Consider the following 16306-nt stretch of genomic DNA (forward strand, 5'->3'; position numbering starts at 1 on the left):
GGCCGGTGACGCAGTTCCGCTTTTCTGGGCGCGCGGTGGACGGTCTGGGACGTAGAGCTCCGCTATCGCCGGGGCTTGGCGGCGCGGGAGCCCGGCATGGCTTCCTCACGAGCCTCCTCCACGGTACAGATCGCAGCCCACGCTGGCAGGGAACGCGGGGCGGGGGGGGCGTCCCTGCGGGAGGGGCCGTTAGGAAGCGGGGCAAGGCGGTGGAGGACTGGAGGAAGGCGAGACTCGGTCTTGTCTTCATCGAGCAGCGTTTTCCGAATCCCTGAGGGCTTTCTTGTGCTTTAGCTCATTTGCACTTCTCCACACGACCCCGAGCGGTAACCACCTCTTCCCACGAGTCCAGGAACACCTCTGAAAGAGAGAAGGGTCTTGGTCCATGATTTAGGTCTATGTCAGACCTTCTAAATGTAAGGAGGCCTCCTAAGTGCTTATCTGCTGTTTCTCATCTGGAATCGTCTGAAATGTATGGAGCAGTAACTTTGCAACTTGTTCCCCTTTAGTTGGTTATTTCAGTTATCCTTCATCATTCCCCCGTGATGAGCCATAACCCTGGCCGTTTCATAAAACTCAAGAAGAGATTGCACTTTTATTTGAATGAAGTAAACATGTTTCAGAGTTAACCTTTGGTAGAAATATTACCCAGAGGAGTTAATTCGTGTTATCAGCCTCTTTCTGTCTGCAAAAGTTAAGGGAGTGAGAGAATGAACCAACACCACCACCCCAAATCTGTGCACACGCATCTTAACTGGCATCCAACTTGTCCTTTTCTTTGTGGAGAAATAGGATTGAAGTTAAGAATAAGCTTCATCCTTCAGGAAAGCTTAGTAAACTGCTAAGATGAAGTCTTAGATTAATTCAGGTCTTTGATTTAGCAGGCAACCAAAACTAAGGCACCAGATGACTTAGTCGCTCCTCTTGTGAAGAAACCGCATATCTATTATGGAAGTTTGGAGGAGAAGGAGAGGGAGCGTCTTGCCAAAGGAGAGTCTGGGATTTTAGGAAAAGAAGGACTTAAAGCAGGAATTGAAGCTGGGAATATTAACATAACCTCTGGTAAGATGCAAAGTGTGAACCCCTCTTTACCCTCAGTGCTCAAATTTCTGTATTGACTATCTAAACTTAGAAGCATCAAAATTATTCCATTTTTAAACTTGTATTCTGTAAGGCTATACTTTCCCTACCTTGCTTAGACTCGCCTAGTCTTTTTCTTAAAACCTTTTGAAAACAGGGCCTCCCCTGGTGGCGCAGAGGTTGAGTGCTGGGCTGTGAAGCTGCCCGCAGCCTCTGCAGCACCGGTTCCATCTCTGGCCGCAGGTGAGGGTCCCATATGGCTGCAGACCTCTCCTGCCACGCCCTCTGCTCCCCTCAGCAGTGCATTTCTTCATCAGTCTGTCTGTTCTGCTCCCAGCTCTGGCTCTGGTGAATTCTCTCAACCTCCCGCGCTTCTGGCTGTACCCAGTGCTTGTATAAATAAATAAATAAATCTTTAAAAAAAAAACACAAACAGCTTTTTTTTCCATTAGTGGTAGTCATTTGGGTGTGTATTTGGCTTCAAATTTGATTCCATTTGTCTTCTGGAGATTGAGAGTAGATCTAGCATTGATTTGGACTCTATGGCTTATAATATTCTTCCTTTTTTTAGTTTTCCCATTTTCCGCCCATTATAAAATATCTGTTTTAAGTTATAAAAGTAATAGTTTTTATTTTGAAAGAAATCAGTGTAGAACAGTATGAAGTGGCATATCCTGTACCTTCTTAATTTAATCTTTTTTTTTTAAGATTCATTCATTCATTCATTCATTTATTTATTTATTTATACAAGCACTGGGTACAGTCAGAAGTGCGGGAGGGTAAGAGAATTCACCAGAGCCAAATCGGGGAACAGAACAGGCAGACTGACGAAGTACACTGCTGAGGGGAGCAGGGGGTGGCAGGAGAGGTCTGCGCACCATGTGGGACCCTCGCCTGGTGGCCGGGGATCAAACCGGTGCTGCAGAGGCTGCAGGCTGCTTTGCAGCCCAGTGCTCAACCGCTGAGCCACCAGAGGAGGCCCTTAATTTAATCTTTATTTTTCTGAGACTTTCATGATGCTCTAAAAGTACTTATTTTTCCCATAAATGAAGCCATGATATACAAATTGTTTTGTAACCTGCAGTTTTCACTGAATATACTGTTAAAGGTACCTTTCCATGTCAATGACTAGTGTTCATTAATTTTTAAAATAAAATTATACACGTTTGTCATAAGAAATTCAAACATTACAGAAGGCTATAAAGTGAAAAGACCTCTGTAGGAAGGATTTCTGTGAAGTTTCTCATTGATCTTCCTACGCAATTTTTCTCTATACATACACTTTAGTAACTGTTAAAATCATTTGTGATGTTTTAAACATTACTGTATCATCACTGTTCTTGCCATTTTTCATCCAAATGCTTATATCTGAACCTAACACCAAGATGGTTTGGTTTTGTTTTGGTATATTTTTAAATTACTTGCTGGAGGAGCCTCCCTGGTGACGCAGGGGTTAAGTCTCAGCACTATCAAGCTAACACCAGTCAATGCAGCATGAGTTTGATCTCTGGCCAGGGAGTTAACCAACATGGCACAGCAGACCTCTCCTGTCTTACCTGCTGCTCCCCTCAGTGTGTTTCATTCTGCCTGTTCTGCTCCCCACTCTGTCTCTGGTGAATTATCCTGCATCTCTGGCCTATACCCCAGTTCTTGTATGCATAAATAAATAAGAAATAAATCTTTAAAAAAAATAAAAATAAATTGCTTGCTAGAATATCCAAAAAGCCTTATAATTAAATAAACATAATTTGCACAGTAATTATTTATGTAAGTGTCCCTATACTGGGACTATTTAGAGAATAGTTTTGGCAATTGTTAAGATCATGTTTCTACTTGAGCTTCTGAATAGAAGAACTTGCTAAAGATGCTCTATATACTCTTAGTTTCTCATCGTCTAAGCCATGTGTTTATATAAGGTTGCTAAATGAGACAGGATGGCTTGAATCCTTTTCCTGCCTTTTAAAGCTGTGTCATTTAGTAAACTGAAACAAACTATACCTCTAAAGTGTCTAATATTAATAGATTACATGATTAACTTTCTTTGGGGGCATATAAAGACTCCATATCTATTAAATTTTCTCTTGCCCTATCTGAAGATCTGGTATTATGTTAATATTGCCTGGTGGTTGTGGCTTTTTTTTTTTTAATAGGAGAAGTGTTTGAAATTGAAGAGCACATCAGCGAGCGACAGGCTGAAGTACTAGCAGAGTTTGAGAGAAGGAAGCGAGCCCGGCAAATCAATGTTTCCACAGACGACTCAGAGGTCAAGGCTTGCCTCAGAGCCTTGGGGGAGCCCATCACACTTTTTGGAGAGGGTCCTGCTGAAAGAAGAGAAAGGTGCCCTTTCTAAATATTTTTTATTTTTTCATCACAGAGTTCTAGTTCCAAATGTCAGTTATTTGTAGCTAAAACATTTAATAGAACATCTCAGATAATGTTAACAGAGTATTTTATTAAGTGTATATATATATTTTGGCCCATAGTCCGAGTCTTATGCCAGTTTTTACTCCAGTAAGCATTTTTCTTTGTAGGCTGTAAGAGACTTCGAACATCTTTTGTTCCTCTCCCTACCATTTCCAGTACAGGATATTTTGTTGAGTGAACATTTGTTCTTGAACTTTGAAAATTTAGATATCAGATGCTTTCTTCATCAGTGACATGAAATGGTAAATGTTTTTTGGCTTTTGAAGAGGGGGATTGTCTTCAGATAAGGCTCCTCTTGTGCTTTTAAGGTTGCACAGTTTAGTGTCAGACTAGTCATATGCAATTATGAGAACCACCTCTTGTCTTTTTATCCACTTTCAGTCTCTCTTCTTCATCATTAGGCTTCTTGGAAGAGTTAGTTACATTTACCTCTCATTTACCCTTCAACTCACTGCAAAATGATTGATCCCTGCCACATTGAAATGGCCTTTATTAAGGTCATTAACTCATTTTTCCTAAGAATAGCCCCAATTCACTGCCAGCCACTCCATTTTTAAACTTCTCTCTTTCCTTGGCTCTCATAAAACCAAGTACCCCTAATTTTCTTCCTGTCTCGTTAATTCTTCTCACCTTGAAGCCTCTTTTCCTCTGCCTCACCTTTATATACTGTGGTTAAAGAACCACACTTACCTGGAGTGGTCAGATCAGCTCCCATGGGTCATTGTTTACCATAAACCTTCTGGGGACTCCCAGAGCTCTGCAGCTACACATCCCTTAGACTTCAGACTTGACCTGTCTAAATGGAACTTCTCCCTACCCTCTCCTATTCTTGTAAACTTTGATACCCAAACATAATTTTCAGTTGAAAACCTGCCTCAACTCCTTTGTAATTCACCCAACTCCTTTATAATTCACCCATTAGTCTATTCTATTTCTGCAGTGTACCTACAGTGTATCCTGTTTTCTCTTTCTTCTTTTGCTTTTACATCTAGACTGTTGGGATAGCCCCAAACCTGCTGAGTTAATTGCTTGCTAATAATCCTACAGTGTCATACTTGGATAGCATCAGGAGCTCTTTGTGACCTGATCCCTCTTACATTTCTAGTCATCCCCTTACCAATTCTTTTTTTATACTCTGCTCCAGTCATAAGTAAAGTACTTGTGATTCTAAACTTAACATGCTCTTCTTACCTCTAGGGCTTTATGTTTGTTGCATGAGTTGCCTCAGCTGTCCTTCCCCACTCTTGAAATGTTCACCTGACTCTTTCAGGACTTGGTTTAGATAACACCTCCATAAGCCTTCTCTGATCCCAAGCCTACGTTGGGCCCTCCTTTTATGTTCCCCCACCCCATCTTCTACTACCACTGTCATACTAAATATTCTGTACTGTAGTTCCTTAATACTTTTTATCTCTTTACCACCACCACCCTGGCTGGGCTACTTGAAATCAAGACTGTTTCTTAGCTGTTACGTACCTAGCACCTGGGTCACCATACAACACATTGTGGCATAGAGTGAAGGTTTGCTCTCCTGGCAGAGCGAATGGTAGCTGTCCAGGTGCTAGTTGATTCAACGTTGAGCAGGATAATTGCTTATAGTTCAATTTAGGGAATCTTCACATACAGAGGATTGAGGGAAAGGAATGACAGTGGAAGTTTAGGCATGACATTTTGACTCTTAAATGAAGGAAGACACTTGCTTGGGGCTTTGATGATAAGAAAGGAAGAGAAGTTTCCTGTTTTAGATGTACTTTTATACTGTCTCATCTCAACGCTGATTAAATTTTAATCTTTTCTGTTATAGGTTAAGAAATATCCTCTCAGTGGTTGGTACTGATGCCTTAAAAAAGACCAAAAAAGATGATGAGAAATCTAAGAAGTCCAAAGAAGAGGTAAAGTATATCTTTGGCTTTATAGTATAAACATGAAGAAAATGAGGGGCTGATTCTCCTTGCTTTGCTTTGATAGGATCGGGGATGGGGGTGTGATGTCTCTGATTTAGAAATAGTTGCTGGCAGTAATATGTGGTTCTTGTGTAGGTATGAATGGAGATGAGTGAATTTTCCATTCAGGAAAAAGCTGTAATATTAGCGGTGTAACTTTTGACAAGGAACCAGAAACCACCTAATAGAAAGAAAACAGTAGAAAACCTGATTTCATCTTATTACAGAATGAATTCACCTTCTTTCTGGGCAGTTGCACTGGAAAATTGAAAGGGAGGGGTGGAGTAGGAAGGCTTTAGACTTAATGTATTTGTTCTTTATTTAACTTTCAGTATCATCAAACTTGGTATCATGAAGGACCGAACAGCCTGAAGGTTGCTAGACTGTGGATTGCTAATTATTCATTACCCAGGTAAGGAGAGCCTCAAGAAAAAAGAAGCGTTTTTCTCTTGTTTCCTTGCAAGGGCTGAGGACCTGCTCTATATGATAAGTGAGATAGACTGGCAGAGACACATTGGACTCATAGTTCCAACCCACTTGCTCGTGGTCATGATGTTGTTTCTGTCACAGGGCGATGAAACGCTTGGAGGAGGCCCGTCTTCACAAAGAGATTCCTGAGACAACAAGGACCTCTCAGGTGCAAGAGCTGCACAAATCTCTCCGGGTAAAATGCTATTTGCAATTTTCCAGTCTCTTACAGTTTCATAAGTGTTTATCAGATTTTATGCTTTGGCATCATGTACCTTTAGGAAGGTAAAGACAGCTAGAATCATTTCTCCCTGCTTGTTCGGTTGCTGTTTGGGAGGAGCCACAGTAAACGTGTCAGGAACTGACTGTGCTTTGTACTCAACAGAAGCCAATGGTTCTGCCTTTAATTCTCCTTTTTACTATGTCAAAACCGTACTTTAAATTTGTCCCTGGTTTTCCTGTTTATGTTTAGTTGACACAGAAGCTAGTGATATTAAGCGTGAGGAAGGCAGCACACAAATTTCCAGATAAGCTTTAACTCCATCCTTTCAGCAATATAAGTGTCTCCTAGTGAGAATCTTGGATTGGGTTAAAACTAAGCTTTTTTTATGGTGGAAAAGCCAGGAAACTTGGATTAACATATTGATGATCGGCATTTGCCTTTTTTTTTTTTTTAAGTCTTTAAATAATTTCTGCAGTCAGATTGGGGACGACCGACCTATCTCCTACTGCCATTTTAGTCCCAACTCCAAAATGCTGGCCACAGCTTGTTGGTAAGTCACATTTTACACTGACTTTTTTCCCTAAATGGGTAATAGGTTCAGGGGGAAAATAATCAGCTTTTGTGTTAAATGTCTGTTTTTATGTCCTCTTCCTCTGCTTCTCAGGGTCACACCAAACTAGAGATACTACTGCTCTGTGCTGGTGTTATACAGTAAAGTCTTTGTGAATACTTCTGATTGTATAAAGGGCCCAGAAATCTATGACATGTAGCAGGCTTGACTCTAGTGTTTTGGAGCAGATCCCATAGCGAGCTTGCAGACTACCCACACCTCGGTATAGCTTCTCTTTTTCAGTTATGTGCCTCAGCAAGATGTTTAATCTCTGTAAACTTCCACTTCCTTCAACTGTAAAGGAAAATGTTTGTAAAGCATTTTGCTATGATAATGCCTGGTAAATGGCAGGGACTCAGTAAACATGAATCATTATTTTTATCTTTATTTTGTTTTCTACTTGTCACCACACATCCAGAAAACTTAAGGATGTGATCAGTTTGTTGTTTTGTTATTTAGTTATTTTTGTGGGATTGACGCAGTGAACCTCCTTGCACAGTGTGCATGGGGTGCTGAACCAGGCAGAAATTGAGACTGTGGGTCAGGAGAGAGCAAGGATGTACACAAATCCACCCACTCTCCAAATTTCAGTTACATTCATTATAAAATAGAAATGATCATTCCTGCCTTATGGACCTCACCAGGTCTATTATAAGCATCATTTGTTATGATAAAAGCATAATTTGTTAAAATATTTCCAAAATAAAAAATCTTTTCGGGCCTCCTCTGGTGGTGCAGCGGTTGAGCGCTGGGCTGCAAACCTGCCCACAGTCTTGCAGCGCCAGTTCGATCCCTGGCTACCGGCGAGGGTCCCACATGGCGTGACAGACCTCTCCTGCCACACCCACTGCTCCCCCCAGCAGTCTATTTCGTCAGTCTGCCTGTTCTGTTCCCCGCTCTGGCTCTGGTGAATTCTCTTAACCTCCCATGCTTCTGACTGTGCCCAGGGCTTGTATAAATAAATAAATCTTTTAAAAAAATCTTTTCAAAACACATACTTTGTAAACAACACAGTGTTCATGTTTAAGAATGTAGTATCGTTGTTTTTAATCTTATAAACTAGCTTAATTTTCTTCCCTTCCTCACAAATTGGTCAGAAGTTAAGGAGAATAGCAACTTGTGCTGTATTAATTAATCCAATGCAGGTCTCTGTGCCTGAGATCTGGAAATAACCCTCCAGATGATGTGCCTCTGATTTTTATTTTTCTGTCTGCCACTGTAAATTTTATTGGGGGTAAGAAGAGATTGTCCTTTAGTAATGTTACCAAGGTACCTTTTCCTTCCCAGACCAACCCTGGCTGAGATGCTTTCCTTTGTATTTGATAGGAGTGGGCTTTGCAAGCTCTGGTCTGTTCCTGATTGCAACCTCCTTCACACTCTTCGAGGTGAGTTACAGACAGTCTTGTTTATAGTTTAGTCTTCTTCCTAGTGTGAACTCTATCAAGCAGTAAACTGTCTGACACTGAGAATCCATATAGTTATTGATTCCATTTAATTGGATTTGGTTTCTCTGACCACAAAGCTAGAAGAGAAGACCTCATTTACATACTATTCTCTCAATTCCAGCATGCTCTGCTATTTTGCAGTCTATATACCAAAAACAGTTTTTTTTGTGTTTGGCCTTTTAAAATAATACATAATTATTAGTTTAAATTAGATTCGTGTTTTTCAGTAGTTGAATAATCACTAATATTCTGCGTTTACATAGCCCCTCATTTGTATCTCCATTATCCATCATAGTCTGTTTTGCAGTTAGGTTATAAGGGGTCGGAACCCTTTAACTTTCATCACTTAACACTCTTTCAGGCCATAACACAAATGTAGGAGCAATTGTCTTCCATCCCAAATCCACTGTATCCTTGGACCAAAAAGATGTCAACCTGGCCTCGTGTGCTGCTGATGGTTCTGTGAAGCTTTGGAGCCTTGACAGGTGAATATATAACTGCTTTGTTTCCAGACTATAGTCACTAAAGTAAAAAATGAATTGGATGGCCCTTGGGACCTGAAAAACTGGCATTTAACCCCAGAGATGCTCTATGAGTCAAGGTAACTTAGTGTGAAAATAGAATGGAGGATTTCTTTCTTCGTTGTTTTCTCACCAGAGGAGTCATGCCAGGTTTTTCTTACTTGTTAACTTTGGATCTTGATTTTTGCATGTTTCCCAGCTACAGTTGTTCTGAAAAGATCCATTGTACCTCCTACGCAATAGATTGACATTGGAGAAAAGCATTCTATGGTAGATGGACTAAAGATTATGTTCTTGGCAGCATGTTGGTTCTTAGCAAACAGCCACAGAGGAAGCAAAACGAGGTCTCTTTGGGCGGTATTATTGCCAGGAAAGAAATGTCCCCCTCCCAACAGCAGCATCTTTGATCCAGACTACATTTTCCAGCTACAAAAGGTTTTGTTGTTTTTTTTTTTCCAGTGTCTTTATGGTTATTGTTTTCCAAGAAATTTTTGGAAGCACCTTGCTGACTAAAAGACATCTGAATTCAATGGCTTAGTTGTCTTTCTTTGGGAAAGCACCTGAGGCTTTTATTCCAGGATTTTGTAAATGGCTCATTAGTCTCTTCTCTTAGCCAGACAGGATTTTACCTGTGAGCACAGTAAATTTTATTTGGCTTTGGTAATACTTAGCAATATTTGTTCCCCTCGGGCTTTGATTAGTGCTCTGTGTGCACATTGACAAAGTTCCCTTTTTAATTGCCCTCTTTAGGGTTCATGTTTATTTCCTTTCATTGGTGTTTCAGATCTCCTGTTGCTGGGTTGTAGAATATAATGGCCATTGAAAGGAAACTAAGCCTCTGTCTACTTAGGCGTTCCTTTATCTGTGTAGCTCCTTGAGCACATTAAAATTTGAGCAAGATTCAGCTGTAATCCTCTTGTCCCCAAACTGTTTATTTCTGTAACCTTCCACCTCTATCAAAATACCTTTTCTTTTTAGAATCCCCATACTGCTTTGGTGCAGAGAGACTTTTGCTTGTCAGGTTAAAGTATCTTTTGTTTTTTTCTCTAATCCTGAAGATAAAGCCTTAAAAATGCATTCAATTTTTGAAGTGACTTAAATTAGTATGAGACCTAAATTCTAACAAATTTCAAGTTATAATATGATCTCTCAAATCACAGAGTGGGTTCATCTATGCACAACAGCTAATAAATTTGGTGAATGTATATTTAACTGTAGACTAGTTTACTCAAATATGTTTGATTCCTTTTCAGTGATGAGCCCGTGGCAGATATAGAAGGCCATACAGTGCGTGTAGCCCGTGTAATGTGGCATCCATCGGGACGTTTCTTGGGTACCACCTGGTAAGCCATTTTGTTGTTCTATTGGTGCAGACCAATGGCATCTTGTTAACCTTTTTGGTTTAGCTGCCATATAAAATTTTTGAGTACATGTCTTTACTTAGACTGCAGTAAATCCAAATCAAAAGAGAATATATGATGCAGTTAGGGCTAAGAGCATTTGCATCTAAATTGCAGTTCATCTGACATTTCAAAGTCACTAATGGCCAGAAGACTAGTTTTTACTCTTCCCTTTCTTGACCAGTACTGGAGGTGTATATGTGCTTTGCTACACATCGTATTATAATTTCTCTGTTTACGAATCAGATTCCCCTCTGTTTCTGACACTTCAATGAGGCCAGACTCTTAAAGAACTTTCTGTTTGAGGTACAACTTAGAAGCAGTGGAATGAATTGATTTCACTTAGTCTTGACAGATAAATGCATACACTCGTGACCCACATCCTTGTCACCAGAACGTGTCCCTCTCCCTGGGAGGCGCTCTCATACCCTTTCTTAGTCACCTCCCCCTTCTAAAGCTACCATAGATTGAATGTCTGTTACCATGAATTAACTGTGCTTGCCGTGTGAACTCATTTGTGTCTGGTTTCTTTTACTCGGCATAACGTTTTTAAGATTTGTTCATGTTGTTGCGTGCTTTGGTAGCTCCTTCTTATTGCTGAGGAGTATTCAGTTTTATAACTGCTGTGTTTTGTCTCTTTTTTTTTTTACTTTTAGTAAAGACATTCATTCATTGTTAACATTTTTTTTAAGTTTATTTTTACATGAATGCCATGATTTGTTTTGTTAATCCATTTACCTACTCAGACACGTAGTTTCTAGGTGTGGGCTGGTCAGAATAAAGCTGCTATATATGTTCTTTTATAATGCTTTTTGTGGTCATGTTTTTACTTTCTTTTGAATCAATACCTAGGAATACAGTTGCTATGCCATAGGGTAAATGTTTATTTAACTTTCAAGTGGTCTTCTGAGGTGGTTGTACTGCTTTCATATTTCTAGAATTCTGGGTTATTCACTTCCTTGACAGTGTTCAGCATTACCATTTTGCTCAATCTAGCAGGTGTATACTGGGATCTCATCATTTAAATCTTCATGATCTTCATGACATTTGGTGCTGGGGACTTTGTCATTTGTTTCCTGACCATTTGTATGTCCTCTTTTGTATAGTATTCATGTTTAACCCATTTTTTTTCTTGAGGGTTTTTTTGTTTGTTTGTTTAGTTTTTATTTCCACTTGCTAGACAATTCTACCACCACCTATTAGAGAGACTTTCCTTACCCTATTTAATTGCTTTGGCACCCTAGTGGAAAATTGCTTGATCTTATAAAGATGTAGTTTTGTTTTTAAGATCTGTTCCTGATGATCAAGCTGTTTATGAATGACTTTTGTATTCCCAGCATCCACTTCAGAGCCCAGTAAATGTGTAAATGCTCAGTGGATGAAAGGACATGATGGGATTGAGGAAGGAAGAAGGTAACAGAATTTTTTTTTAATTTTTTTTTATTTTATGTATTTTTTACATCATTTTTCATTTTTACACAATGTATGCATTTTCTATCTTGGTTATAGTCCCCATACAATTCCCACCCCCCTTGTTTGATCCTACTCCCTCCTCCCCCACCCCCACCCCCGGTAGTATGTCTTTGGTTTATAGTTGATTGTTGATTTTGATTTTTACTTTATTATAATTAGTCTTTTTCCTGGTCCCTTATTTAGGTTTTCTAAATTCCTGCTATGATGAGACCATCTGGTATTTTTCTTTTTCTTTCTGGCTTATTTCACTGAGCATGATCCCTTCCAGCTCCATCCATGTTGCTGCAAATGACATGAGTTTATCTTTTTTGATTGCTGAGTAATATTCCATGGTGTGTATGTACCACTTCTTCTTGATCCAGTCATCTATTTTTGGGCATTTGGGTTGTTTCCATAGCTTAACTATTGTAAACAGTGCTGCTATAAACATAGGGGTGCAGGTGCCCTTTTGAATTAATGTTTCTGTGTCCTTTGGGTAAATACCTAGGAGTGGAATTGCTGGAGCATATGGAAGCTCCATCTTTAGCAGGCTGAGGAATCTCCACACAGCTTTCCATAGTGGTTGGACCAGTTTGCACTCCCACCAGCAGTGCAGGAGAGTTCCTTTTTCTCCACACCCTCGCCAACATTTGTTGTTGCTAGTTTTTTTAATATGTGCCATTCTCACTGGTGTAAGATGGTATCTCATTGTTTTGATTTGCATTTCCCTGATTGCAAGTGATGTTGAACATTTTTTCATATGCCTATTGGCCATTTGCATTTCCTCTTTGGAGAAATTTCTTTTTAGCTCTTCTGCCCATTTTTTGACTGGATTATTTTCTTTGTTTTTGTTGGGTCTCGTTAGCTCTTTGTAGGTTTTTGTTTGTTATCAGTCCTTTATCATTAGTGTTGTGTGCAAAAATTTTCTCCCAATCAGTGGGAGATTTTCTCCAAGCGTGTCTCTTTGTTTTGATTACTGTCTCTTTTGCTGTGCAGAAGCTCTTTAATTTGATGTAGTCCCAGCTGTTTACCTTTGGCTTCACTATCACTGCTTTGGGTGATGTGTCTTTAAAGATGGGTGACAGAATTTTTGCTGGGCTTTCCTTGGGGAAGGCTTAAAATAACCACCAAGGTAGGTTTAGGTTTAGGAGTCCCCTGGTTCCTCAGTTAGCACCTAAGACACGTGGGCTTAGTTGTTGAGATATTATTTATCTCAGAAAGGAGTTTTTCATTAATACAGTTGTATGTATAGTTCCAGAAGCATAACTTAAGCTGTAGCTATTTCATGTGCCTTGTACATTGCAGGAACTGAATGGATATCTGTGGGTTAATTGTTAGTTTGGTTTTTCAGCTATGACCGCTCGTGGCGCTTATGGGATTTGGAGGCTCAGGAGGAGATCCTGCATCAGGAAGGCCACAGCATGGGTGTGTATGACATTGCCTTCCATCAAGATGGCTCTTTGGCTGGCACTGGGTAAGGCTTCTTCCACTACTCGCAGGGCAACTAGTAGTCCTGTTTCTTATATATGCCTATTTCCGAGATAAAGTGATTCAGAAGGTCCATTTGTGAATTATTTTACCAGGGGACTGGATGCATTTGGTCGAGTTTGGGACCTGCGCACAGGACGTTGTATCATGTTCCTAGAAGGCCACTTGAAGGAAATCTATGGAATACATTTCTCCCCTAATGGGTAAAATAAGTTCACTGACAGAGGGGTGGAGAGGTTCTTGGTTGGAAGTACTCTTTGTCTTTAACTTCAGTGTATGTCTGACCCATAGCTACCACATCGCAACTGGGAGTGGTGACAATACCTGCAAAGTGTGGGACCTTCGACAGCGGCGCTGTGTGTATACCATCCCTGCCCATCAGAACTTAGTGACTGGTGTCAAGTTTGAGCGTAAGCATCCTTCCTGTTTTAGGGCTAATCATGAGATGGGCCAATCGTATTTCCATGACATGCAGATCAGGCTTCAGCTTAATCTGGAAGTGGAACAGGAGAGAATTTGGACACTATTGAAGAAGCAAATTATAATTTCTTTCCATACTTTTAGACAGAGCATGCTGCTACTTGCTAAGAAGTAAAGAAGACTTCCCTGAATGTTTTCCTTTAACATTTTTCTTGATGAAAGTTATAAGCACTGAATCCTTAATATTATTCTGAACAGGTTTCTATCAGGGAAGGAACCAAAAGACCTTAATATAATTTGTTCCCCAAGTTTGTAGTTGTCCACTTTTCCTGGAGACCTAGTAGGAGTATAGATTGGAGTGTTAGGTCTTTCTGAATGAAAAAAGACCTTTTTCAAAATAGTATGTTCTAGCAAATTTGGGGGCTTTTGTTTGCTGTTTTGAATTCCTTAAGCAACTCCTATTGTTTTCTCTTGTAGCTATCCATGGGAACTTCTTGCTCACTGGTGCCTACGATAACACAGCCAAGATCTGGACCCACCCAGGCTGGTCCCCACTGAAGACTCTTGCTGGCCATGAAGGCAAAGTGATGGGCCTAGACATTTCTTCTGATGGGCAGCTTATAGCCACTTGCTCATATGACAGGACCTTCAAACTCTGGATGGCTGAATAGGCAGGACCATTGACAGTGGACTCTAATCTTAAGCTCTCCCTTACGAGCCATTTTTAAGACAAAGGAATTGAAGTGTTTTTGTTCTATCATGTTTTTTGCCAATTACCATGTATAGACCCTCGATAGAATTGGATTTCCATGTCAGCCCCCACTCCAGGCAGGCAGCCATGTCCCTGGGTATTGATGAACCCTTTTCATGGTTGAAATTTTAATTTCCATCTTTAAGCCCTGCCACGAACTGTGTAGACATTGTTTTTATTAATCTTTTGTTTCAGTGCCCTGTTGCCTCCCTCACAGCACTCAGGATTGTGACTGACTCCATTTCTAATCCTTGAAACTTGACTTACATGGTAGATTTTCTGGACTATATGTCAGCCACAGAGCAAGGCAGCTGGACTATAGCCGGAAGCCCTCAAGTAAAGAGGCACATCTCAGCACACACTGGTTCAACAGTACCTAGCAGAGCGAGAATTTTCCTCATGATAATGGGAGGTGAAGCAATAGACCACAGCTATGCTCAAGATTATGCAGTAAAGAAAAATTTACCTCTTTCTTTTGTGTTCACTTGGAATGCTCATGACTGCATCAGGACGCTCAGAACTGAACATTCACCTTGTCAGAAAATGTCTTCCATTTTGCTTGACATCGTTGGTGTTACCCCAGAGCTAGGCCATCTGTCAAGTTTCAATGAAAGTTTTAGAAAGCAAACATGTCTATGTACAGTCTCCTCTCTGTTGGTTATTTAAAGAATTTACCCTTCATGTTGCAGTAACTTCAAAAAAAATCATTACTTGGTATGCCTGACATCAACTTTTTTTTCTTTATTACACAGTTGCTGCAGAGTAAAACCCTGGTATAATCCTTTAAAAGAATTTTCTGAATCCAGCCATTAGTCCAGAGAGGTTCCCTTTTTTTTGGTTTGAGATAAAACAAATGATCTCAAATATGACTCAGTCCGTTTTCCATGTTCTTAGTAAGCACTCTGTTCATTTCTTAACAAACAGAAAACTCTTGCATTGTGGGCCTGAGAACCAGTGAACTGTATAGAGTGACTTATATCACTGTAATCATCAGCAAGGCAGCAATGACCTTCTCCTCTTTCCACCAGAAATGTATAACCACTGAAGTGTCAAAGTACCCAGTAAATGCACCCATAAGTACAGGAATCAAAGAAAGGATTTAGAGAATTCAAGAAGGACTCAGATACGGCTTCTCCTTGAATGTTTGAAATACTTCATTTGTTCACAGAGGCCGAGAGTAGCTTTGTCCAGCTCTCTTCTGCAAACTTCAGAATGTGTGATACATGGTTAGATGTTCTGTGTAATTTGATTTCAGTATATCATACTGTTTATTTGTTAAAGCTTCTGAATTCTTCACTCTACCCTCTTTTGGGCATTTCCCTGCTTAGGTATTAATAGACTTTATTTTCCTCAACAGTTGGCTATGAAAAGAAATTATTTTTCAATATACTTTGTATATGTGTAGGACAGTGATGAACACAGCATATTAGCACACAATTAGGATACAGTGTGCTCACAAAAGTTTTGTTTTTCAAGTTTTGTTTTTTTTTTTTAAATAGAGGCATGTTTTATTTGTTTGTTTGTTTGTTTGTTTGTTTATACAAGCACTGGGTACAGTCAGAAGCGCGGGAGGGTGAGAGAATTCACCAGAGCCAGAGCGAGGAGCAGAGCAGGCAGAAGGACCGAAGTACACTGCTGAGGGGAGCAGTGGGCGGCAGGAGAGGTCTGCGCGCCATGTGGGACCCTCCGGTGGCCGGGGAGAAGCCGGGGATCGAACCGGCGCTGCAGAGGCCGCGGGCAGCTTCGCAACCCAACGCTCAACCGCTGCGCCACCGGGGAGGCCCTCTGTTTTTCAAGTTTCAATTTTACTTTTTTTTTAACATTTCATCTAAGTGTCGTGGCGTATATACTAGAAGTGTTGAGAAGGCAGCTACGCATAAACCAGGTGTGTCATTTCAGATAATGGTGAGATAAGATCAGAGCCACCACTGAGCAGGATGCTAGTCACTAGTCTCTCCCTAGACACTAGGTCCATTCAGGCATTCTGGTTAAACTCGCAATCTTAGGAGTTACACAATTATCCCCTTGTAGAGATAAAATTTGAGACTGGCAAAAGCTAGGTAACTTGCTCAAGGTTACCA

At 40.4% G+C, this 16306-nt stretch overlaps 1 protein-coding gene across 3 annotated transcripts; it reads left to right on the plus strand.

Moving 5' to 3' along the window:
- The first annotated feature begins 10 nt into the window (after positions 1-10).
- PRPF4 (pre-mRNA processing factor 4) lies at positions 11-15723 on the plus strand. Of its 3 annotated transcripts, none has more exons than XM_037493447.2 (14): positions 11-123; positions 882-1062; positions 3231-3417; positions 5309-5396; positions 5780-5859; positions 6018-6111; positions 6594-6688; positions 8075-8133; positions 8555-8678; positions 9968-10057; positions 12918-13040; positions 13150-13257; positions 13346-13464; positions 13952-15723. In XM_037493447.2, exons 1-14 carry the CDS (start codon positions 97-99, stop codon positions 14143-14145), a joined length of 1569 nt encoding a protein of 522 aa, XP_037349344.1. In that variant the 5' UTR covers positions 11-96; the 3' UTR covers positions 14146-15723. The 3 variants fall into 3 exon arrangements, with proteins under 3 accessions (XP_037349344.1, XP_037349345.1, XP_037349346.1); XM_037493448.2 differs by having other exon boundaries at positions 885-1062; XM_037493449.2 differs by lacking the exon at positions 11-123 and adding an exon at positions 200-416.
- The last annotated feature ends 583 nt before the right edge of the window (positions 15724-16306 follow it).

Source organism: Talpa occidentalis, unplaced genomic scaffold, assembly GCF_014898055.3.
Source record: "Talpa occidentalis isolate TD23 unplaced genomic scaffold, MPIMG_talOcc4v2.1 talOcc4.7, whole genome shotgun sequence".
NCBI classification, from domain to species: Eukaryota; Metazoa; Chordata; class Mammalia; order Eulipotyphla; family Talpidae; genus Talpa; species Talpa occidentalis.